The 26,817-nt window shown below is 44.3% G+C and overlaps 1 protein-coding gene across 6 annotated transcripts in view; it reads left to right on the top strand.

The window, feature by feature from the left end:
• TPP2 (tripeptidyl peptidase 2) overlaps nt 1-26,817 on the top strand; it is a 1,323,399-nt gene that overhangs the window by 563,308 nt on the left and 733,274 nt on the right. For all 6 annotated transcript variants that reach the window (XM_033947626.1, XM_033947627.1, XM_033947625.1 and 3 more), the window contains one exon: nt 2,815-2,921. In XM_033947626.1, the coding sequence (XP_033803517.1) occupies nt 2,815-2,921 (107 nt within the window). The remainder of the gene's footprint in view (nt 1-2,814; nt 2,922-26,817) is intronic.

The following is a 26,817-nucleotide window of genomic DNA, read 5'->3' as shown; positions in this document are numbered from 1 at the left end:
CACAGATACCCTAGAGGGGTGAGCTTTCTTCAAAGAAGACTCTACCAGCAAGGATTGGTGGGACAACTGTGGTTGCTCGAACCCCGGGCAGGGCACCGTACGGTACTTAGACTCCATTTTAGATGGGACAGCCGTCACCATGTAAGGAGTCTCGAGGTTCCTGATGAGGGTCTGCCGGAGCACTGGGTTCAGCGGCAGCCGGAGGGACTCTCGGGGCGGAGAAGGCATATCCAGCTCTGCCAGGTATTCCTTGGAGTACCTCGAGTCAGATGTAAGTCCAAGTCAAGGGCACGTCCCATGTCCTGGACGAACCTCGTAAAGGAAGGCCGGTGTGATCCCGTGGCCCCTTGCGGGGACGGTGAACGAGACCTCCGTTTCGCTGAGAAGGAAGGGGAAGCCTCCCTCGAATAGCGAGGTTCTCGCTCGGACCCTCGATCTGACACCGGGGACGCACTATGGAAGCGTTCCGGGGTCGAGGACCTGCGTCGCCTCGAGGAGCCCCTCGGGGACAACGCCGGGGTAAGGGGCACCGACCGATGTCAGATCGGAGACCTCTCCCCGAACTCCCTCGGCGAAAGCCTAGAGCTTCGGACCGGAGCCCCGGACCGAGGGGGAGTCAATAACAGCTTGGGGTTAGTGAGAGACAGCTCGGTAACCCGAAGCGGTCCCCCCGATCGAGTCGAGGGCGAGCAGCCTCGGGTCGATGGTGAACTCCGGGCCTTTTTGGAAAGTCGGCGGCCCGAGGAGTTGAGGGGCTTCGATCTACGTTTCGCCCCGCGCAGCTCTGCCAGGGACGAACGCCTCGAGTGCCTCGGAGAGGAATCTGAGGAAGAAGAGAGGCGGCGAAAACGGCGCACTTTGCCCCGAGGGGTCTCGATGCGGGGCTCAGGCTGGTCCGGCGCACGCGAGGTCGGGGCCGGGTGAAGGTGAGCCAAGGCAGCCAATAGCTCCGTCGTGATCATTGCCCGGAGCATATCCTGGAACACCGGCACAGACAGCATCGATGGCATGTCTGAGGCCGCGGTGCACTCCACCGAGGGCGATCTCGATTTTGAGCATTCCATAGTGGTGGAGGCACGTCCAGAGGTCTTCGAGGGCTTCGCCGGGACCGTGGGTAAGGAACTCCCCCCTTGCCCGGCCATTGTTCCCGAGGTTGGCTTCTTTGAAGGTATGGAACCTGAGGAAGGAAGAGGGGACTTACCCGGAGCCGAAGACTTTTGAGAACTCGGGGTCTTCGAAGTCGAGTCCCGAGGCGGGACCGAGGGACCCGAGGCCGAGGTCAAGGCCGGGGCCGAAGCCAGGGCCGACCTCGAGGCCGAGGTCAAGGGTTGGTTGGCAGCAAACAGGTCCGCCATGCGAGCCCGTCGGCGGCGGAGCGCCTGGTGTTGGAAGGTTGCGCACCGTGGGAAAGTTTCTGTCAGATGATCGGCCCCCAGGCAAAGGATGCACCAGCGATGCGGGACTGTGATCGATAGTAGACGCTCGCACCTGGTGCACTTTTTAAAGCCGGTAACAGGCCGGAACATAGAAAAATCAGGCGACCGCGGCCTATCAGGCCACGCGGCCGCGACAACCCGAGAGCCCCCGGGTCGCGAACGAAAGCGTGTTAAACGCGATGAGCAGGAAAAAAGAAGTAACTATACGCACAGCGACTTTTAAACTATAAAAAAACAATAAATCGCGGTGCAAAGAAGGCACTTGGGGCAGAGCTAGGAAAAAATGTGTCGTCTTAGCACTGTGGAAAAAAACGAACTGGAGACCACGAGGAGGGGATGCGCCCTCTAGTGGAGCAGGAGGCACGCATGCGTGGTGCAGCATTGCAAGCTTGAATCTTCAATCAAGTTTGCTTGAAATGCTGTCCGCATCGGGGCTCCGAAGATGACGTCACCCACATGTGAGAATATCATGCCTGCTTGTCCTGGGATAAAGGTATTTGTCTGCTGTCATTTACTATGTTACAATGTTACTATGACCCAAACATCTGGTAACTATGATTTGGCTCATATTCTTTCCAATGTGCATCATTTGCATTTGACCGCATTAAATTTCATCTGCCATTTGGATGCCCAATTTCCTAAGGTCTTCCTGCAATTTTTCACAGTCCGCATGTGTTTTAACAACTTAGTTTTGTGTCGTGTAAATTTTACCACTGCTAATTTCTAGATCATTAATGAATATATTATATAGCACCACTAAATGAATAAAAAATATTTGATGGAGATTATCTACTCATGTTTTCTTAAGTACTATTATTTCTGTGTGAATTTATGGCTCACTTAAAATTAAATAGTGCAGAGTATGAGGAGTGGAGGAAAATATATCAATCAGTGTCCAAAAACACCCCACTAGAAATCTGTCACTTAAGACAGTGCTGAGTAATGCCAACTGAACGAAAGAAAAAGCCTCAGGTTATGGGTGTGCGATTATGCTCTACCAACCACCAACACAGTAGCATCGCTGCACTTGATATTTATCCGTGTAGATAACTAAATAATAGCCATTTTGAATGAAAGTTTTTTTATGCCAAAGATATAGTTGGTGGTTGGTAGACCCTGAGGCTTTTTTCTTTTGTTCAGTTTGACACAGGTTTCTAGTGGGGTCACTTAAAATTAACTTACTCAGAAATAGTAGTACTTTATTGGCCTTGATGGCTGCTTTGGCTGCAAAGAACTTTAATGCTATTTAATCTATTTACTGTATCAAGATAAGCATTTGAGAATGCAAGTATTTTTAATACTCTTTATATAAATTTTGCCTTCACGGTAGAATAACTATGTTGTACTATCCTAATTAATAGAAGAATAATCCCCACAGGTTATCTGAATTTTCTGGCTGTGACTTAACTTACAATGAAGTACATTTTAAACCTGGTCAGATGCAAAGACATTTTATTGAAGTTCCTCAGGGAGCCAGTTGGGCTGGTAAGAAAATTTAATTTTCATTGTATATATGACACTTTGGACTCAGTTCATTAAATGATGCCTAAATATGGGTACCAAAAAAAAAGTATGCTAGTGCACACATGGCACTCAAACTTGTGTGCTGTTTACGGGATAGTGCTTAATGCTGGGATCTGTGGCCAATTTTGGGCACCCAGATTTATACCAATTGAACCCTGGTGTAAATCCTTGTACCTAAATTAGTAACAGATCTCCCAAAAGAAAAATTTACATATACAGTGGTACCTCGGTTTACGAGTGCACCAGTTTGTGAGTGTATTGCAAGACGAACAAAACATTCGCAAACTTGGTGCCTCGTAAACCGAGCTTGCCTCGCTATACGAGCGCCCCCCCCCCCCCGCGATCCCCCCCGAGCAATCAATGACACATCCTTTATCCGACTTGGCACCAATGCCGGTACCTGAAGATCCTCCCTCTTCTGGCGTGGCCTGGGCTGGGCGGTGCATCGGAGATCCTCCTTCTTCTGGTCTGGGCTGGGCTGGACTGGCTTTGAGCATTTGCGCATGCTCAAAGCCTTCTGGTCTCGCTCTCTCCGAGATTGAGAGCGAGACCAGAAGGCTTTGAGCATGCGCAAATGCTCAAAGCCAGTCAAGCCCAGCCCAGACCAGAAGAAGGAGGATCTCCAACGCACCGCCCAGCCCAGGCCGCGCCAGAAGAGGGAGGATCTTCGGGCACCGGCACTGGTGCCAAGTAAGGTAAAGGAAGTGTCATTGACGTGCTCGAGGAAGGGGGAAGTAGGATCGCGGTGCGGGGGGGGCAATGCGAGTGGGGGGAGGATGCCGGTTCGCAGGGGGGGAAGCCGTTATCGCGGGGAGGGGTTTGGAACAGCGTCGGATTCCTCAAGGGGGTGGGAGAATGGAGAAGCGCCAGTAGCCTCGGGGGGGGGGGGGGGAGGAGGTGGAACCAATCAAAGCAGTTTCCCTTACTTCCTATGGGGAAACTTGCTTTGATATACGAGCAATTTGGTTTATGAGCATGCTTCTGGAACAAATTATGCTCATAAACCAAGGTTCCACTGTACATCTTTTCAGAATACCACTATAAAGATGCACATGTAAATTCCAATTATTGCCTGATAATTATCAGCACCCAGTTATCGGTGCTAATTGGCTCATTGAGTAATTGTGTGCACAGTTTGGGCATGCACTCAAGTTTGTGTATGTAGTTTTGAACACAATATCTAGAATTTAATTTAGGGCTTCTATTTTTTTTTTTCAGATAATGGTTGAATAGGGCTGCACATCAATTAAAATTTGAATCGCACAATTAATCATGATTAATTGCATAAAGCACCCTCTCACAATTCCTACTGTATAGTGCAATATACATAAGAAATGTAAATTCTCAAAACTAACGCATTTCAATTCAGTTGTCCCACAGAAAGGTGATATGTCAAATCCCATTACCCCCTTACCAAACTAAAAATAAAATCATTTATCTTACGAGTACCTTTATTAGCTGGTGATTTTATCTTTCTAATCATCTTGTTCTACATCTCTGGTTCTGCTTCCCTGCTCTATCTATTCACTCTTTCTTTTTCTGTCCTACTTCCTGCCCTATATCCATTTTTCATGATCAACTTTACTTCAATTTTTTTTCCTCCTTTTAAAATCTGTCTAGTTTTTATCTCTTCCCTTCCCTCCCATTCATAGGCACCATCATCTCCCTTCCCTTCCTTTCTTTCCCCTCTTCCCCATCATCTCCCTCCCCTTCCCCATCTCTTCTTTCTTCCCTCCCCTTCCTCTCCCTACCACTCTGTGCTCACCATTTCTTTCCTTCCCTCCTCTGTCACCATCTCCCTTGTTTTCCCCATTCCTATTTCCAAATTCTGGTCCTCTCAAAGATCATCCTATCCCCCCTTCTGCACCCCTTTCTCCCAGCAAATCTTCCTGTGATCCTCTTCTCCCTCCCTCCATTTCTCTGTAGTTGTGTGTCTCTTTCTCTCTCACTCCATATTTGGGTATCTCTTTATCTCTCTCTCTCTCTCTCTCTCTGTCCCTGTTTCTGTAGTTGGATATCTATTTTTTCTCTCTCTTCCCTCCTTCCCTCTCTCTAGTTGGATATCTTTTTTTTTCCAGTGCAATAGGTGAGACATTCTAGACAGTAGGGTTATTTCTCTTTAGCCGCAAAGTGCAGAAGGAATCTACTCTGGATTTTTCACTCTGCCTCTATAGTACTTCACTGGCTGTTTAGCTCCCTCTACAGTTTTTTCCTTCTTCATGCATGGCTACAGTATGGTGTGTGTGCTGCTCTCCCAATTATATTGTTTTTAATTCAATAAAAAAATAAATACAAGCTGAATATATAAAGTTCACTTCCCCACACAAAGTCTATTCAGAAAACTCCCACTCTACCAGAGGTAATTAGAGACAGTTTCTTATCATTAACAGAGAAAAGTCCTCAGTTCTTTCCAGGGATAGTTGTCACCTGGAAAAACTCTGTTAGCTGTGCTCTGTCATACAGCTTCATAGGAAAAAAACATCCTTGGTCTACAAAAACTCTGTGTAACAATCAAAAGTTCATATATTTTAACTGTTATTTCATAAAAACTTAATAGCAATTAATAGGAAAACTTATCTTCGAAAGTGCTCTATCCTCTGGGTGTGATTCAAATCTTAGCAGTCCACATTATTTTCCCAGTGCTACTGTCACTATACTGCACGGGAGAGAAAAATTTTAGAATTCCTGACAGGCCCTGTTTCGCAATTCCTGCTGCATCAGAGGAAATTCTAAAAATCACAAAAGCAATCTTTCAGATATCACTGTATTACTCACATTGAACGATCAAGCTACCTCAGGTAGAGTGGGGGTTTTAATTCAATGTAATTTCATCTCATTTTCAGGTATTTCAGTGTTCGGAGCAGTTTTGAAGCTCTGCCTGCTTGAACTTTCACAGACTCTTGTCTGTAGCTGACAGTCCAATCCCACTGAGTACCTGTTAGCCAGCCTGCTTAATTTTCTCTATAGCTCACATGACAGTCTCTGAAGTGGTCTCACCTTTTGTTAAACAGGGATCAGCACAAGCTGTTAGACGCCCTTAGGAGGCTCGGCAGGGTGCTGGCTGTGTCCTTGTGCCTCTGCCCATCCCGATGTACATCTATTAGTTTGCAGGGGTGGAGGTATAGTCAAACATTTGAATCTGACTGGCAGCCTGAAGATCAGCTTTGTGAAGCATTCCCAGCATTGTGGCAGTGATTTTAAGCATCCAGCTATTGTGAGAGAGCTGTAAGGTTCCAGCACCGATCCAACATTGGGGGAGGTTGGGAAGTGGGGTTTTGGAGGTATCTGTTGTTCCCCTGTGTTTTCCCTCTTCAAAAATCCTAAAATCGCTGGTTTTGCATTTTGGGAAGTGTACAATAAATGCAATTTTGGCGCAAATTTTGTGCCAGCATCCATCTTGGATTTTTAGCAATCTTTTTTTCCTCTGCTCCCTGCTTTCTCAAAACTTTAATTTTTGCGTGGAAAACTGTTGGAATGGAGTCCTTAGGCTCTCTTCATGTGGATGCATGCCAGGATTGCACAAATTTAGCGTTTTTGGAGCATCCTTGCATATGGCGAGCTGGGGGGGGAGGGGCGCTGTGCTGACCAACTTAATTTCTTTCCTGCTGCAACAAGTGGTCAAACGGTCTGCTAGCCCAGCGAGGTGGCTGTCGCTGTTTTCGGTGCCCAGCACGGCTGATAATTCTGTCAGCCAGACAGCGGACCCTCCAAAGCCCAAGAAACACAAATCCAAGCCATCTAAGGGTGATTTTCCGCCCCAGGTGCTGGACACTTTCTCCAAGCAGGTGGAGAAAGCTGCATCCAAGGCTAGACAAATGGTGGGATGCATCGGTAGAGGTTTCGTCAGCCAGAGGCCCGAAGTCATAATGCCCCTGTACAGATCCATGGTGAGACCTCATCTTGAATATTGTGTTCAATTCTGGAGACCACATTATCAAAAAGATGTGCGGAGAATCGAGTCGGTTCAGCGAATGACCACCAGGGTGGTCTCGGGACTCAAGAACCTCCCATATGAGGAAAGACTGAATAAACTGCAGCTATACTCGCTCGAGGAACGTAGAGAGAGGGGGGGGATATGATTGAGACTTTTAAATATATCATGGGCCGCATCGAGGTGGAAGACGATATCTTCTTTCTTAAAGGACCTTCGACCACAAGAGGTCATCCGCTGAAAATCAAAGGCGGGCAATTTCATGGCGACGCCAGGAAGTATTTCTTGAACGAAAGGGTGGTCGATCATTGGAATGAACTTCCATTGCAGGTGATTAACGCCAGCAGAGTGCTCGATTTTAAAAATAAATGGGATATGTATGTGGGATCTCTAGCGGGGTGAAGTCTGGGGGTGGGTCATTAGCGTGGGCAGACTTGATGGGCTACAGCCCTTTTCTGCCGTCATATTCTATGTTTCTAAGTTCATGAAATTTTTGTGGTTGGAGTTACAGAAATAGTGTTCTCCCCCTGAACGGTCATAATCCACCTCTGTGGCGTCTTAGTGGCACGGTGCCTTTGGGCACGTCCTTGCCTCAGCCTGCTATGGCTTTTGCGCTACCTGATCCTGATCTGGGGGACTCGAGTTTTTCCTTACTTGATCCATTGTTTACAGGTAGAGTGCTTCCCAGAGCGGAAGATCAGGGGCTCTGTGTTGAATCGACAAATCCTTTGGGGGTCCTGAATCCTGTGAATGATTTTACTGTCTTGCGCTTATTTAAGTTTGCGGCTTTGCCAGACCTCATTTCTGAGTCGTTGCAGGAGTTGAATTTAGTCCCTCAACCAGCTCTGTCTACTTTTACTACCTTGCTCTGTGGTGTCCAATCAGTCAGCTACCTTTCCCTGGCACCCTGACATGAATGTTCTGGTTTCAGAGCAGTTTGACTCTCCGGAGGGTTCTCTAAAAACTGCTAGAGTTATGTCCTGCTTATATCCTGTGGTACAGGAGTGTCAGCAGCTTTGGGGTCAGTCTAGGGTGAATTATTTGGTAGCACAGGTGACTAAACGCACTTCTTTCCCTAGTGAGGATGGTGTGGTGTATTAAGACATGCAGGTTCGCCAAGTGGATGTGGTCCTCAGGCAATGTTTTGATGCAACTACTTTGGGTATCAAGGCTGCTTCGACAACATCATTTGTGGCTCACTCCTGTCTCTCTACTGCGTTACCTGGTCCTCGGTTCAAACATTAACCTCTCACTATTGTCTGGATGTTTTCTCCAGACAGGATTGCCATTTTGGCCAGAGAGTATTACAAAATTTATTCTCCTAAGTTGCCAACATTCCCTCCATCCCATTCTGGTTAGCTTGGAGGTCACCCATGTGTGAGAATAGGCTGCCAGCTTGTCCTGGGATAAAGCACAGTTACTTACCGTAACAGTTGTTATCCAGGGACTGCAGGCAGCTATTCTCACAACCCACCCACTTCCCCTGGTTGGCTTCTCTGCTAGCTATCTGAACTGAGAGAATTGCCCTGCGCTGGGCGGGAAGGCACTCGCACATGCACGGTGCGGCTGACTCGAAATTTCTAAGTTTCTACAAGCAAGTTTGCTTGCGAGGCCGCCCACATCCGGGCTGCTCCCACCTGGGCCTATGCCAATCTCTGAATGGCTGCAGTCAGCTCTCGTGGGACTCGCGAGAACTGACTGCAGCCATTTGGAGATCGGTGGGGGCACGGAAGACTTGCTCCTGATCTTTGTGCTTCTGGCCTATGCGCTGCTGGCTGGGAAAGATAAGAGACGTCTAAGGAGGGAGGAATTAAAAAAGGTACCTTGGAGCTCAGGGCCATCCCTGACCTAGTCTCACTCCCTGTTAAGTGGGGGGATTGAGTGTAAACTGTAGCGTGCTTAGGGGGGGGGATCAGCGGTGTTCCACAGCACGCTGGCTGCATTTTCGCGCCTTTGCTCTGGTGGTCTGTAGGGGTGGAGGCATAGTCAGACAGTGGTGTTTGACTGGCAGCCCGAAGATCAGCTTGGAGGATGAATTTCCAGCAGTGTGGCAATGAAGTCTGAACTGGCCATTGAAAAGGCTGGGTGCAGCAGCTCTGTGTCTGGTATCTGTGTGTACAGAGAATTGACAAGCTCCAACAACAATCTTTTAAAAAGTAATTTCGAGGGGTTTTGAAGGTTTCCTAGTGTCCCACCTGAAATATGTTATTTTTGTAATTTTTTAATGTCGGGAAAACCTGTTTTTATCTCATTTTTGGTGCAAATTCAGGTCCGGTGGCCATTTTGAATTTGTAGTGATCTTTTTTTCAACTTTTCCCTGCTTCTTTAAAATTCAAAATTTTGCCAGGAAACTGCTAGAATAGATTCCTTAGGGTGTCATTGTATGAATTCATGCCAATTTGGGCAAAAATTGCCACCTTTAGAGCATTTTTGCGCCACATGCTGCGTGGCCCGGTTGGGGGGGGGGGGGTAACTACTGGTTCAGAAGCAGGTGATTACATGCTTAGCTAGCCTTTTGGGGTGGCCACATTTGTTTTTGGGGCTTGACTCTGCGGCTTCATCTGTGAGCTGAGAGACGGACCCTCTGTAGCCTAAGAGGCACAAGTCTAAGTCATCTTAGGGTAGCTCTATGTCCCAAGGTCCAGATACCTTCTCAAAATTCATGAGATTTTGCTGATCTGAATTTTACTCTAGGAGTCTGGCTGCTGGTGATTTTCAGTTTCCCCTGCTACATATCAACAGCTGATTGGCCTTGGGAGGGGGGGGGGTGTCTCTGCACCTCTGCCTGCATTGTCTGCTCCTCCTTCATGGGTTCCAGCTGCTGGTACGGACTTCTCTGATCCTTTTTGGACAGTGCTGCACATCCTGGATTTGGGAATCTGGACTTGAGTGCTGGATCCACAGATCCCTTTGGGGCTCTGGATCCTAGAGATGATCCTGCTGTCAGGTGCTTGTTTAAGTTTGAGGTGTTACCAAATCTAATTGCTGCATCTTTACAGGAGTTGAGCACGGATACCCAGCCCACTTCTTTCATTTCTTTAACTTCTTCTCCCTGGTTCTGCAGCGTTTGTTCACAATTGGCAACCTTTTCTGGCATCCGGGTATGAATTCATGGTTCTAGAGCAGTTTGACTTTCAGGGGGTCCTTTATGGAAAGCTCGGGCGATGTCCAGCTTGCATCCTCGGGCACAGGAGTGTCTGCAGTTTTTCTTGCAGCCCAAGGGAGATTCCCTGATGGCTCAGATGACCTGGCATAACTCTTTCCCTAGTGACTGGACAGTTGTGTTGAAAGCTATGCAAACCAGCCTGGTAGATGCGGTTCTTTAGAAAGTTTTGAACCAGCTAATTTAGCCAGTAGTGCTGCGGTACCTATGTCCTTTGTGCCACACACCTGTCTAGCTTAGCTACAAATGCCTTTTTTTCAGATTTTATGGGCTGGGATGGACTACATAGAGGATGGCTTCTATGACCTTTTGAAGGAGCTGGCAAAGGTGTCAGCGTATTGTATTTCGGCCTGCCAAAATATTTCGGCTGATGATTACACCTCCAAGGCAACCTTTTCAGAGGCCATAGTTGTTTGGCAAGGATCTGGTTGACCTCATGAATTCGGTAATGGACCATCACCCGAAGACCTTGCTGGATAATAGATCATGGCCCAAGAGTGCTGGGCATCCTCCCTTGCGTGGCTCCTGACAAAATTTTCATGACTACAGGCAAGATTTTCCATCTTTTTCATAAAGATTTTCTCAGAGCTACAGACTACAGGCGTTCTCTGTCTGCCGCCACTATTCCTGCCTGACCTGTCTGTACGACCCAATGATGCCAGGGATAAGGGGTTCGGTTCTCGGAGTTTCAGCCTGCCTGGCTGCATATTATTAAATTCCAGTGGGTCGTTGAATTTATTCAGTTGGGTTACAAGCTGGATTTGCCCAGCCTCTGTCAGACTAGTTCATGTCTCCTCCTGTTGGGAGCCCAGACACAATGAGCTTACTCCAGGCTGCTGTTCAGCACTTGATGAATATTCAAGCAATAGAGCCGGTGCCAAGCTAACATTCAGATTCAGACAGATACTTTTGTTTAGTTTATCATTTCTAAGAGAGTATCAACAGATTGAAGGCTGGTTCTGATTTTGCAGCACTTCCATCTGGCTCTCAAGCTTCCTCGGTTCAGGATGGAGACTATGTGGTTGGTCCTTCCAGCAATGTTTCTGAGGGAATTTCTTGCCTCCCTGGATCTTACGGAGGCAAATTTACACCAGTGGCGTACCTAGCATAAGTGACATCCAGGGCCCATCATTTTTTGGCAAACCCCCCCCCCCCCCCCATCTGTACGAAAAACATTATTTTTAGTAACAAGCCACATGTCACACATGAGTACCTAGGAAAAGGCAGCATCTTACATACTGCAGTGAGCAGTACAACATCAAAACACCCATTGTAAAACTAAACAAGCCAGACTAGTACAGATCAATCCTACACCGTCAATCCTAACAGAAAACCATGTCTTTCGAACACACAGAACACATAAAACACCTTTGTCTAGTATGTAATATGTCATCACAAACTAACCCCTCCCCCTTTTACAAAACTGTAGTGTGGATTTTAGCCATGGTGGTAACAGCTCTGACACTCATAGAATTCTGAGCATCAGAGCTGCTACCACCACAGCTGGCACTAAAAAATGCTCCACAGTTTTGTAAAAGGGGGGATAAAATAGAAATACATAGACAAAGGTTAAATTGAACCAGCAAGAAGCTGGACTCTGCATATAATGCAACACCACAGAAACAGTGACACATGTCTCCTAAAGCAATAAATAAATAGAACATTTTTGTTCTGCCTTTGTCTTCTCTGGTTTCTGCTTTCCTCATCTTCTTGTTACTCTCTTCCTTCCATCCACTGTCTCTCCTCTCTCTGCATCTTCCATTTGCGCAGTTACTGTGCCTCTCCCTTTCTCCCTCCTTCCAAATTGGTCTGGCACCCATCTTCTTCCCTCCGCTCCTCCCATAATCTGTCATCTCTGTCTTCTTCCCTGCCAGCGTCTTCTCCCAACTCTATCTTCCCCATTTCCCTTCAGCGTCTTCTCCCCACTCTCTCTTTCCCATTTTCCTGCAGCACCTTCTCCCCACTCTCTGTTCCCCATTTCCATTCAGCATCTTCTTCCCACTCTGTCTTCCCCATGTGCTTTCAGCGTCCTTCTCTCCCCTCTGTTTTCCTCTCCACCCCACCTTTTCTTCCTTTCTCCCTCCCTGCCTGCCCCTTATCTTCATGGAGCTTTCTCCCTCCCCCCCCTCCGACCCATACAACAGGCCCGGTCCGACAAACCTCCCTGCCCTGTGGCCGGCGATGTCTAAACTGCCTTCTTAGAGCAGCCGGAGCGTTGTAGTTGCATATGGCTGCCGTAAAGGTCGTCTCTGATGCAACTTCCGGTTGCATCAGAGATGACCTTTACGGCAGAAACACGCAGCTTCAATGCTCTAGCTCAGGGGTGCCCACACTTTTTGGGCTTGGCGAGCTACTTTTAAAATGACCAAGTCAAAATGATCTATCAACAATAAAATTTTAAAAAAAACAACAACACAAAGCACACTGTATGCTGAGAAAATGTTAATTATCATTCCTATTCTGGGTTTTCTTCAAAGAGGTCAAGGCAGATGACTCTATGCACTGTCACCTCAGTAACAACCATCCAAAAATAGACAAATACCCCCCCTCCCTTTTTACTAAAGCACAATAGCTGAATGCCCAGCACTGCTCTCGACGCTCATAGGCTCCCTGCACTAAAAACCGCTATTGTGGTTTAGCAAAAGGGGGCTCTATATATATATCACAGCTCAAGTAATTTAAATAATTATTAGTGAAGTGCTCAGACTGATAGCCCTAAATTCAGTGATAACACTGAACCGTGGCTACACAGGGACCATCATTGCCTACACTGTCCCTGGCCCAACCTTATGAAACAAATTAATAATATAATATGAGGTTTACTTATCTTAAAGTGATGGAAAGTTGGGTCTCGATAGCCAGGGCAGTGAAAAACGTACAAGTGCCAATAGTGAATTGTCTCTAGTATTTGTGCTGGAATGTATTTTATATACTTCAAATTTCCATGTTCCAGTCCCGAGCCCCCCGACTCGAGTTTTGACTCTTCCTCAGAGGGGACACTGCTGTCGCCTTCGGGCCTGCTCCCGCCTGGCCGTTATCTTCAGGCGAGCCCGGCCCGAAGATAACGGCCAGCACCAACATACAGTGTTTTCCGTGTCCCACCCCAAGGGGAAGGGTACTACCTGAGCCACTGGTCGCCCAGAGGCACATGCATAGCAATTGCTTTTATTCCATCTTATTGCTGTAACTGTGACACATTCTACCCAGGCATTTGCATCCCCATAGCCTGTTTCTATTTATTTTGTCTGTCTTAAATAAGAACATAAGGATAGCCTTACTGGGTCAGACCAATGGTCCATCAAGCCCAGTTGCCCATTCTCACGGTGGCCAATCCAGGTCACTAGTACCTGGCCAAAATCCAAGGTGTAGCAATATTCCATGTTACCAATACAGGGCAAGCAGTGGCTTCCCCCATGTCTTTCTCAATAACAGACTATGGATGTTTCCTCCAGGAACTTGTCCAAACCTTTCTTAAAACCAGCTACACTATCCACTCTTACCACATCCTCTGGCAATGCGTTCCAGAGCTTAACTATTCTCTGAGTGAAAAAAAAATTATTCCTATTGGTTTTAAAAGTATTTCCATATAACTTCATCGAGTGTCCCCTAGTCTTTTTGACGGAGCGAAAAATCGATCCACTTGTACCCGTTCTACTCCACTCAGGATTTTGTAGACTTCAATCATATCTCCCCTCAGCCGTCTCTTTTCCAAGCTGAAGAGCCCTAACCTCTTTTAGTCTTTCCTCAAATGAGAGGAGTTCCATCCCCTTTACCATCTTGGTCGCTCCTCTTTGAACCTTAACTTCCTTGGGATCATTTGGCAGTTTGAAAGGTGTAATCTGAGGCAAAAGAGGATGAGTCTCAGTGTGGTTAACTGTCTTTCTTTCCACTATAATTCTAAAGCAACAAGTTATGAGATCTCCTTGAGGCTGAAATCCGTATCCCAAATAAAGTGTCATCTACACCAGTGTTTTTCAACCTTTTTACACCTATGGACTGGCAGAAATAAAATAATTATTCTGTGGACAGGCATCGGTCTGTGGACCGGCGGTTGAAGAACACTGGGCTAAGTTGTGGGCCAGACCCCGCCCATCTCTACCCAATTTCCACCCCAGACCCCGCCCCCATAATAGTATTAATTGTAACACTATTTTTTCCATTCATTTTTCACAGATACACGGACCGATGGTTGAAGACACTGATCTACACTATCTACATAATTCAGTCCCTTGTTCTTTCCATGAAGTCTGTTTGATTGTCATACAAATAGTGTTGCATTGTTTATCTTCACAACAGGGTTAGGGGGTCCCTTTACAATGGAAATGAACCCCTTGATCCTTGAATCTGGACCATCCACCCTGATGCTTGGATGGTCCACCACCACTATCCCAATAAGAACAATCAGTGCCCAGGCATATGTATTTATCTTCAGCACTATACTTTTGATTTTGTACATCCCCACATTCTATCAAACTACACACATCAAATTTTACAACCTGTGGATTGTTAGTTTCCTTTACCTTGATTGTGAACCGAGTAGGTCCTGTATGTTTAAGAGGGCTCTTTTTCCCTTTCCACACAGGAATATTAAAGGTCTGACTCCACTCAGGCATGATAAACAACCAAATCAATGAAATCAGTTTCTTCCTTAAGTCTAAAATGTTCCCTTGGTTTCCTACAAAGTTTCTCTTTCTCTCTCAAAGAAGCAACCCTACTAAAATGAGAACGATTATTTCAGTTACTGCAATTTCTTTTCCCCACATCCCTCAATCTCTTTTGTGTCATAGGTCCCTTCCCAAAATTTATCATACGTAAATAATGAATCACTCTTATAGTGTCACTGTCTTTTCAGTATTAAGTGAAGGAGGTCCTCTGATTGCTGTGCACATAGGAGCTTCTATTGGTCCCTTTATCCTGGTGTAGAGGGTCCACCCTCTTTCTCTCGTTCACGCAACAGTCTCTTTAGTGAATAAGATCTGGAATGGTCCTTCCCACTCAGGCTGTAGCTTGGTTTCTTTCCAGGATTTGATTAGAACCCAGTGTGAGTGGGTAAGACCTGGACTGGAGTAGCCCGAACCCTGACCTGGGGGTCATCCAAGCCTCAGCCGAGCAGTTGAATGAGGCATGGAGGGTAGAGGGGTGCCTGCATCAAAATAAAAAGGTCCAGTACAGGTGTTTAGTGTGAATTTGAAGATGACTTTATTTTCTGGTTTTATATTGTAGTGCAATTCAAAACATACAAACAAAAAAATTATCATTGATGGTTAAACAGCCTGTTAGCATACCATGCTTATTCACTTTACAGTTCAAGAAAAGAAAATATGGCAACTTCAAACAGCTTGCCTCTAGAGCAATTCTCATGATGTAATTAGCCCTCTCACCCTAAGCATGGGCTTCTTAAATCTGTTGCCCTTAGTTAATCAGTATCAGTAATTCTTAATTTTTTTGTTACTTTGCTTTGTGAGTCAACACCACATTATCAGAAACAGCTTTTACTTCCCTCAGACTTCACTCGGTGACCATGCCTAATTCCTCCGGCTCTATTTCAATATCCTCTACTGATATTTCTTCTGGCATTTCCATCTCATATTCAGTACCTTCAGAAGAACGATTAGAGGCTTCAGTTCTGAGGTTTTCTACCTGCTTGTTTTGGGAAGTGCTGGTCTTTGCCTTCTGAATCAGGGCTTCCACAGATCTGCTTCTCCTCAAGGATTCAGGAATGCTATAAGTTTGTGGCTGCCTCCTTGGCCTAGAGACCACACCCTTTTCTCTAGCATGGGGCTGATTGCTTCTCAAAACACCTGTGGTGCTCTGGTGCTTTGTTAATGAGCCTGGATAGCTTTCCTGGTCACTAGTGCTGCTCGATTCAGGGGAAAAAAAATTTGATTCTTTTTTTTTTTTTTTAATTCAGATTTTGAACATTATTACTTACACATAATAATAAAAGAAGAAGAATACATATACAAAATTATAGAAATAGTATTACAACCAAAAAAGGTTTATCAGAAAATTCCTCTAGTCCTCATAACTGTGGGAGAACAAATACTAAATACCATAACAAAAAGTCTCAAAATAAACATGATCAATCATAATAGTGTTAGAAATTTTCAAAACTCCAAATAATTAATTATGTGGTTACAGAAGAACTATTACTAATAGATTCTTGATGTTACAAAAATTGTTCTAGCTGAATTGAGTCCCAATAAACATAATCATTCTCCTTAAATTTAATCAAGCATTTACAGGGAAATTTCAAGTAAAATGTGGCTCCTAAAGCCAACACCCTAGATTTCAAAGCCAGAAAATATTTTCTTCTTAATTGTGTTGCTTGGGCCACATCTGGAAAAATCAGTACATTATCTCCACAGAATTTAGTCTGCTTATTTTGAAAATAAGCTTTCAGTATCAAGGATTTGTCTATCTCTCTTGTACAAGTTATAAGAAGTGTAGATCTAGTTTGGATTATATCCTGTGAATCTTCTAGGAAACCAGTTAAATCAAAATCAATTTGTTCCAACTGATCTATACCTGATTCTGTGGGAACTTTTTTCCTCTGAGGAATATAATATAAATTTGTTAAAGGCAAATTTTCTACGTCAGTCATCCCCAAAACTTCTTTGAAATATTTCTTAACCAATATTTCTGGAGATAATAAATGAGTTTTGGGGAAATTAACTAAACGTAGATTTTTTTGCTCTATGTAAGTTCTCCATTTTCTCAAATTTCATATGAGTGATATGAAAATCCTTAACTGCTGTTGAAGAAACTGCTTGTAATGTAACCACTTGAGACTCAGTTGTTCTAATTGATTTTTCAATAATTTTTAAATTAGAATCAACATTTGCAAACTTTTCAAAAACTCTTGCGAAAATTTTACGTTTTGTGTCGCCACAGGTTTTAATAACCCCTCCACACGAGTATTAATTTGCCAAAGATCTTTTAAAGTAACCTCCTGAGGTTCAGTCTGGGGCTCTCTGGCAAACAAAGCCTCATCTTGAAAAGATAAGGCTTTGGGCATCACCCCATAAACTAATGAAGGTGATCCCATCTGCTCAGGGAGTCCATCTGACTGACTACTGGAGCTAGGCTTGGGCTCCAAAACATCAGGATTATTCGGTGGAGGGGGAGGAGTTCTACCTGGGGGGCTAAGAGATGCCCCTGATAGCGAATCCGCTCCCTGGCTGTGACCTAAGGCACTGGATGAAATAAAGTGCCGATCTATGGGGCCTAATAATATTGGTGTGGATACCTTTCCTTTTCCCCATATCAATAAAAATTAATACGTACAGTTCCTCCCAGTGTCTCCAAGGGGTTCCCAGGGGGCAAACGTGCCCCTTAGGGCACGCCCCTTTGGCCACGCCCTGCAGCCACGCGCCGCAGTCGCGGCGTCTCTTTAACCCCGAGGGCAAGGACCCACGTGACGTCAGAGCGTCTGTCTCCGCGGGTGCCCGCTAGGAAAACAACCCCCGACTCTCCAGCTTCAGATGACAAAGAAGCGCTGCAGTCCTGGGCAAGGTCAAAGTCCGCCAAGATGATAACACTGTAAAGGATCTGCCTCTCCGGTCTCCTGCAGTCGCGGCGTCTCTTTAACCCCGAGGGCAAGGACCCGCGTGACGTCAGAGCGTCTGTCTCTGTGGGTGCCCGCTAGGAAAACGACCCCCGACTCTCCAGCTTCAGATGACAAAGAAGCGCTGCAGTCCTGGGCAAGGTCAAAGTCCACCAAGATGATAACACTGTAAAAGATCTGCCTCTCCGGTCTCCTGCAGTCGCGGCGTCTCTTTAACCCCAAGGGCAAGGACCCGCGTGACGTCAGAGCGTCTGTCTCCGCGGGTGCCCACTAGGAAAACGACTCCCGACTCTCCAGCTTCAGATGACAAAGAAGCGCTGCAGTCCTGGGCAAGGTCAAAGTCCACCAAGATCCACTGTAAAAGATCTGCCTCTCCCAAAATTTCGATTCTATTCAGCCTATTGAATTGGTTTTTCGATTCGATTTTCCTTCCCAATTGGGTGTTTTGTTTGTTTGTTTGTTTTTTCAAACATCCTGGTGTGTTTATTTTATAGCCTCTTAACCCCCTTTGCCTTCTCCTAACCACTCTGGCGCTGTGGTGTAAACAAAATCAACAAACAAAAAAGACTTTTCCGCTCTCTGTTAAATCCTAGCTCACGTTTGTGGTCTAACACCAGCTCTGGCAGGATACACATTTTAAATCTGACAATTGTAATCACAAAACAGAAAATAAAATTATTTTTCCTACTTTTTGTTGTCTGGTCATTATTCATATCTTGTTGGTCCCAGGCTCTGGTTCTCTTCTGATAACTTGCTTGTCAGGGTCTCCTTCTTTCTTCTTTCTCCGTGCTAACCATCCACCTGCAATCTCTGTCCTCTGGCATCTTTCCTTTTTTTTCATCTCCCTCCACAGATCCACCTTTTCTTAACTACCTTTTCATTCAGCATCTCTCCACCCTTCCCCACCACCCCAGAGTTCACCATCTCTCCCTTTCTTTTCTCAATTTCCCTCCTATCCAGTATCTCTATCCCCCTTCCACACCATCCCTTGTGTCCAACTTCTCTCCCTTTCTGTTCCTTTCCTCCCTAAATCCCATTGTCCATCATCTCTCTTCTTCTCTATTTTTAGACCCATTATTTCTTCCCCCCCAAAGTCCAGCATATGCACGTCTCTTTGAACCCCCCTTCCCTCCCTCGAAGGTCTGTCCCCCCTGAAGGCCTGCACCGCACCCCTGAAGGCCTGCCTGTCCCCCCTGAAGGCCTGTTTCCCCCTTGAAGGTCTGTCCCCCCCTGAAGGCCTGTCCCCCCCCCCTTGAAGGCCTGTCTCCCCCTTGAAATCCTGTCTTCCCTCCCTTGAAGGCCTGTCTCCCCCCCCTTGAAGGCCTGTCTCCCCCATTGAAAGCTTGTCCCCCCCTTAAAGGCATGCATCCTACCCCTGAAGGCCTGGCTGTCTCCTCCCTTGAAGGCCTGCGTGCCTGTTCTCCCCTAAAGGCCTGCCTACCTGTCCCCCCTGAAGGCCTGTTCCACCCCCTATACCAAAGGACTACTCACCCCCGCCCCCCTCCCGGAAGGCCTGCAAGTTCCCCCTGACCTCCCACTGGTGTCTGGCTTCCCTCTGGCCTTCCCGCACCCATTTACCTCTGAAGAGCATCCTGCACAGAAGATCTGACGTCAGAGGAGGGGCGGGACCGTGGCAGAGGAAACAGCTCCGAAGCTGTTTGCAAACATTGCTAACGCCGCGATCTTCTGTGCAGGATGTTCGTCAAAGGTAAATGGGTGTGGGGAAGCCAGACGCCAAAGGGGGGGGTGAAGCGAACGCCAGGGGGGGAACCGGACGCCAGGGGGGGTGGGTACTGGACAGCAGCACTTTGCGACTGACCCTCCCCCCTCGCCCTCTAAAGCAGGTGCAGCAGCGGCCGGCCAACAAGAGCAGTGCTGCCGCTCCTGCTTTAGGGGGCGAGGGGAGAGGGTCAGCTGAATCGGGAAGCCAATTTTTTTGTGATTTCAAATCGATTCATCCGAAGTGAATCGGTGAACCGATTTGAATCGTGAATCGGACAGCACTACTGCTCACTAACCCTGCCCCCAGCAGAGCTGATTGCAGGAGCTAATCCCTTTGTGGGTTTTGCTATCCCTTGCCTGGTACATGCTGGTACACTAGAACTAAAATAATTGATAACAAGAGAAACTGGAGGAAGAGATAATACTAATTACGCGAATCAACTCTAACTATACTTATAACTATATCAGGGCCATCATGGCATTTGATAAATTATTAATTTCCAAAGATTATACATATGAGAATTGTTTATAAATGCTAAATCAAGATTCCTTGTTGAATATATAGAACCAAAAAAGTGGTGGTCATATCATAAATTATACAGACTTCAGTCTTTGGAACCTCTTATGATGTATACCATTACAGGTTCCTGTCTTGTATATTATTACTAGTCTTTAAGCCCGTTACATTAACGGGTGCTAGAATACTGTTCACCCTGAATAATGTTGCCCCTTCCATTCACTGCCCTCTCTTCTCTTTCCATCCAGTGTCCGCCCTCTCTCTCTCTCTGTCCCATATGGCCTCTCTCCATCTCCTCCTTCCTTTTGCCTTGGTCTGGCATACCTTCCTTCTTCCCTCCAAGCCATTCTCTCCCCCTCTGCTCCCTTTCCTCATTTAACTACTTCATTGGTCAGCAGCAGCATTCACAATTCATTGCTGTTGCTGGCTTCAGGTCTTTCTCTCTGGCCGGTCCTGTATTCATGAAAACAGGAAGTAGGCAGGACCGGCCAGAGAGGAAGGCCTGAAGCCAGCAACAGCAGCGAATTGTAAACGCTGCTGCTGCCTGAAGCACCCGAGGCAGACGCTTCTCTCCCCTCCCAGCCCAACCCCCGCTGACTCTGCGACCCTCCCAGCAAGATGACTTTAATATCAAACCTCCCTCCAGCGTTGGCATCCGCTGCACGTTAAACAGGCTGCTTCGGCTTTCTTCTGCAGTTGAGTCCCTCTGTTGCGTCATTGATGACATCATCGGTGACGCGGCAGAGGGACTCAACTGCAGGAGAAAGCCCGAAGCAGCCTGTTTAACGTGCAGCGGCTACCAACGCTGGAGGGATGCTTGTACCGGTGCAGAAGCGATATGTCTCTCTCCCGCCAGAACCTGTGCAGCACTTTGCTGCGGCGCATCCTCCCATGGGGGGGGTTTGCACAGTGGGAGCGGGTGAGAGCGTCGATCTCCAGTTGGTTTTTTTTTTGTTTGTTTTAAGTTGAAAGCCGGCGCTGCAGCTCTTCTCTCGATCCTGGTGCAGTTCAAGAGAGGAGCCGGTACCATTCACGGTGAGGAAGGCCGCCACAGCTGTATAATTTTTTTTTTATTATTTGAAAGTCGCCGCGAGCAAGTGGTGACGTAAAATCCGCGCATGCGTAATCGTGTTTTCGCGACGGATCGGGGAACACGATTTTTTTAGTGCGCATGCGCGGCCTAGCATTTTATTATATTAGATAATCATCTATGTCTACCACCCCGTACCAAACAATTTTTTTATTTATCCAACTACTTAAGTATAAACATTACTATTGTTCCCTAATAAATTTGTTAACGCTTTATTTTATTTTATTAACACTTTATTTCCAAACAAAATTAAATTAATGTCTCTGAATTTATTGTAATAACACATTTAGATCTTATTAAAATGTTAAGTTTTTTTAAAAAAGGCTGTTTTTTAATATTATTATAATGTTATAATGTATAATATTTAAATATTTTTATGTATAATAGAAGAAAGAGATAAGAAAGAGAGCTTAAAATATTCATATTGATGCAATGGATATGCAAAACCTTAAAAAGTACTTTTGAAGGTGCTAGTGGAATTTAATAACTTTGATAAATCTTGACTTTGGAAAAACTTTTTATAAAGTGCATGATAAATTGAAAAGATATATATGATAAATTCATAACTTAAGAGAACTTTTTATAAGGTGCATAAAATACATGTAAAAAATCTTGCAAATAGATGATATTGTGTGCAAAACAGGTCATTAAATATAAAAACATATATAATGTGCAAAATCGCTAATGTGAAAGAAAAAAGTGGAACGATAAAAAAGGAAGGCAACACTTAGCTTTATCGTGAGGTGGAACCAGCCACCATCAACGTTGACATATTAAACAACTCCCGACGCCTTTTATTTCTGAAGGCATTTCAACCCTGAACTGGGTCTTCTTCAGGGGAATTTCCAAACACGAATTGCCTTGCTAATTAAACATAAAAAGAAGATGAATTAGCAAAGAATGCGACAATCTAAAAAGCAAATACTGAGAAAAGAAAAATAATAAAAAAACATAGAAAAAAATTATGTGTGTGAGTAATGAAAAACCAAAGACATGAAGGAAATAAGGAAATAAAACAAAATGGGAGGAAAAAAAAGATGGCGTCTTGAGCAGAGCACATATTGGAGTGCTCTCCGTCAACGGGGCAATTTCTTTTGAATTAATATAATTACTACTGCTATCTAATGCCCAAAAGACGTGGGAAACAAGAGGGGACTCCCTCCACTTACCTCTGTCTTCTCCAATATGCGACAGACTGTAATACCATCGTTTACAGTCCAACCAACTACTTCGGGCGGATCTGCTGCTGAGTCTAGGGGAAGTCTCAGCTTGGACGGCGATTTGTCGCTGAGCCCGAGAGAGCCACACATGCCCCCAATGCCTGGAGGAACATCGAGGGACCGGTCGCTGTGGGGGAGCTCCCCGAATGTAGCGGGAGAGACGCTACCGAGACCCAATGTTGAACCGGAAGTGCTTACATCAACGCCGACGTCGACTCCTGCCGGGGAGTCGCAGCGGCAAGGGAGTAGTGAACCCCGAGCAGCAAGTGGTGGAGAGGCTGAGGGAACCCAGGATTCGGCACCTGGAGGAGTCGCTGAGGAGAAGCTAGCGGCTATTTCCCCCCTCAAGCCACTTGTGAGGCCTCAGGCGGTCACACTTGATTCAATCTGGACGGCTTTGGAGAACCTGCATTCGGCATGTGCTAACTTTGTTTTAATTACTTTAAACTCAACTTCTAAGATAGACCTGTTGGAGACATCACTTCAGCAGCAACAAACAGAGATAAAGAATTTAGAGAAAATAACAACAGAGACTAAAAATTTGATGACTAAACAAGTTTCTGATAAAATGCTTCTCCTGAGGAAGATTGAAAATTTGGAGAATCAACATAAAAGTTTGAACTTGAGACTTTTAAATTTTCCAATAGCCAAGTTTATGTCACCCCGGGAAATTTTTAGGAATTTCATGACAACTATATTGAAGATATCAGAATCTGATCTTCCACCATTACAAAAAATTTATTACTTAAAGAAAAATTTAAATAAAGAAGGAGAATTAGCTAGAGGTGGAGACCAGATGGATATATCTGATATATTACAATCATCTGATATCGAAATAGAGGGTCAGGCTACTTCACTAGTCTCTCTTGTATTTCATCAAGATAAAGAATTGCTGCTGAAATTGTACTTTAAATTGAAACAAGTGTCCTACTTGGGAGGACAAATATATATGTTTCCTGATGTCTCAAAATGGACGCAATCTAGAAGAAAAGAATTTCTAACATACCGAATGAAAGCAATATCATTAGGGGCAGTTTTTCAGTTAAGATTCCCTTGTAAATGTGTGGTTTCCCTTCAAGAAACTAAATATGTATTTTTTGAACCTACCCAATTAGGCTTTTTCTTAGAAGGTAAGGGTGTCCATACGCACCCAGATTGAAACAGGATTGTTTGGCGTTAATTTTTTGGAAGGCTGTTACTGCTCTTTATTTTTGGAATTCTTAAAATGGTTAATGTACCCCTTTCCCTGGGGGTTGTTATACTCTTTTTTTTTTCTCCTCCACCTATTGTGGACTATGTTGAATGCAATATTTCCTTATGTTAATTTCCTTATCAGCATGAACTGATTGTATTGTATTTCAGTATTTCCTTATCATTGTGTGTAATGATAAATTGAAATGATAAATATAAAATGAAAAAAAAAAAAAAAATGAAATAAAATCCTCCATACTCCAACCGAAGAAATGTTGAACCAGTAACACGAGATTCAAACAGCACACCTCCAAAAACATAAGACTAACAATCGTGGCTGAAAGATTTGTGAAGCAAGCAAATAATGAAAGAAGAAAGATAAATGCTAACTAGAAGCTACACAAGCTTGTATAAAACAAGACAGACTGAGATATACTTACGACTACTAAACAAAAGGAACCGGCATTATCAGAGTAAGTCGAACTTAAGAAAAACTGAAAAATAAACAAACAAGTTAGAAAAATGCCAAGCAAAAAAGGCCGAAACCAACATTTAAAATAACGTACTGTGATAAGCCAATCTAGTGCTCGCACAAATTCATATATATAAGGAGACCAATATCTTTTGCGTGGTCTTCAGGCATCACCAACTTTTAAAGGATATATGGAGGGGCATGACTGCCAGATATCAATGTACAAAACGTACTTACGTAACGGACCGTGATCTCCTAACATCAACTGCTTCCACCACATACGAGAAAGCACAGAAAAACATGGCTGCCGAATACAAACGTATCAACGTTCTTACGTAGAGTAACGTCATTTTCGTACAACACTAAAACTGAGATAATCGGGCCACCATAGCCCATGATACTCGTTTGTCAACTATGGAGCATACTTGGAAGAATAAATGAGAGAGAATTATAAAATAAAAAAATATAAGAAACGGGAAAGTAAAGTTAAAAAAGGAAAACAGGATTGATATGAAAGCAAGATGAAAACAAAAATGAATAATAAAAGGAGGATAAAAAAGGAAATAAAGTAAAAAGAAGTGTAAAATTGAGGAACAGAGGTTAATTGTGAACAATAAGAAAAAAAGTAGAATATAAACTGAAACAAAAAATAGATGAAAAATAAAAAACAAAAAATATATGCAACTTACAAGTCAAACTCGCTGTTAAGACCAGCTGGATGAACACAGTTCAAATAGAATATCCAATGTTGTTCTTTATGAAGCAGAACCGCATTGGTGTCTCCACCTCTTGGAGAGGGCAATAGTACTTCAACAACCACAAATTTTAAATCTGTGAATGAATGATGGGCTGCAATGAGCTACCAATGGGGTATCCATATTTTTATGGCGTAATCGAGAGCGATGTTCAATCAGTCTCATCTTTAAAACCCTAGATGCTTCTCCGATGTAAACCAGACCACATGGACACCATATAGCATACACAACATGAGCAGTAAGACAAGTAGAATGATGTTGTAGCTTAATTCTTTTGTCATTTAAATGTAAGATCTGACCTGAGAAAGAACAAACACAAAGGCTACATTGTCCACATGGAAAGTGGCCAAATATTTGATCGCTATGGGTTATCCGATGTCTTACAGGAAGGTAAGATGGAGAGAGATATTCCTTTAAATTCCTACCTCTGGTAAAGGCAAAAAGAGGGGGCTCATGAAAGCCTTCATGTAATTGCACTATGTGCCAATGTTTCAGTATGTATTGCTGGACTGAATGTACCTCAGGAATGAAAAGAAGAACACAAGTTACCCTGCTGGTAGTTTCCTTGGACTGAGGATGTTCAGCCCACCAGGTTCTTTTATAAGCTTTCTTGACTATTATTTCTGCATGGGACTCAAAATCATCTATTGATGAACAAATCCTACGGAGTCTTAGGAACTGTCCAACCGGTATATTTTTCTTCAAATGTAAAGGATGGCAGCTATGATAATGTAGTAGAGTATTTCAATCGGTTGATTTACGAAAAATAGTATATAAGAATCCATCTCTTAAGTTTTACTAGTAAGTCCAAGAAACACACTTGGGTTTTATGAAAAGTGTATGTAAACCTGAGGTTATAATCACAGTCATTTAGCCACATAAAAAACTTTTTAAGATCTTCCTCATTGCCTTGCTCAATCAGGAAAATATTGTCTATATATCTCTTCCAATATACCAGATGAGACTTCCATGATGAACTATCTAAAAACCGTTTTTCAAAATTAGTAACGTAAAGGTTCGCTACATCGGGAGCAACCGAGGCACCCATAGCCGTGCCTTTTATCTGAAAATAATATTGATCTTGAAACAAGAAAAAATTCTTTGTAAGAACAAACCGTAAAAGAATAGATAAGAAACTAGTAGGTGGCTTCATGGCATCTAGTCTAGCATCGAGAAGAGAACTAATCAATGTTATTGCTGCTTCTTGTGGTATATTGGTGTAGAGAGCCTCTATATCAGCTGTGACCAATAAAACATCATTATTATAATCCATTTGACATGCATCTAACTGTAACATAAAGTCAGTTGAATCTCGAATGTATGAGGGAGCCAATGGAACCAGCGGATGTAAAAATGTGTCAATATAAATAGACAAAGGTTCAAGTAGCGATTCTTTTGATGAAATTATGGGACAACCTGGGGGATTGTGTAAATTTTTGTGGATTTTAGGGAGTAAATACAATACTGGCATAACAGGATATTGGACTGTCAAAAAAGAGTATTCTTTAGTTGTAATATATCCCTTAGTATGACCATCCAACAATATTTCATCTATTTCGATCTTAAGAGGGTTGGTTGGGTCTTGGTCAATCGGGGCATAAAAAGTACTATCTTCTAACTGACGATGAACCTCCATTATATATTTATCATAATCCATAACCACTATGGATCCCCCCTTATCAGCTGCTTTGATTATCAAGGAATCATCCTGTTGGAGTGAGTGTAATGCCTCTTTTTCAATCTTGGAAAGATTGAGACGTTTCAACGGAGATGGTATATAACATGTTAGATCTCTCAATACCAATTGTTGGAAAATTTCTAATGCGGAATCAGTCGGTCCTGGAGGTACCCAATGAGAGACATTTCTAACATGGGAATTATCTTCAAAGGAGGGTTGATCTTTAAAGACAACTTTTAACCGTAAGGTGCGCATGAATCGTTTAAAACTTTCCATAATTGTAAACGTATCCATAGTGTTGGAGGGTACAAAAGATAAACCACGTTGTAACACTGAAAGCTGAGCATCTGAAAGTGATTTAGAAGAAATATTGAACACTACTCATTCCATCTCTGTCTGGAGTGTGTTACTGGCCATTACCGAGGTGGCATACGATGTGTGTCTTGGGGCAGGGAAGACTGCTGTTGTCTGCCCTGTCTGTATAAAATTTGACCCTGTTCTTGTGTATGTTGGTCTAAAAAAGACTGGGAGGACTGCTGTCTATAATCTCT

The sequence above is a fragment of the Geotrypetes seraphini genome, chromosome 6 (genome assembly GCF_902459505.1).
Source record: "Geotrypetes seraphini chromosome 6, aGeoSer1.1, whole genome shotgun sequence".
NCBI classification, from domain to species: Eukaryota; Metazoa; Chordata; class Amphibia; order Gymnophiona; family Dermophiidae; genus Geotrypetes; species Geotrypetes seraphini.
Note: the sequence above shows the minus strand (reverse complement) of the source record. Positions and strands in the feature narration are given on the sequence as shown.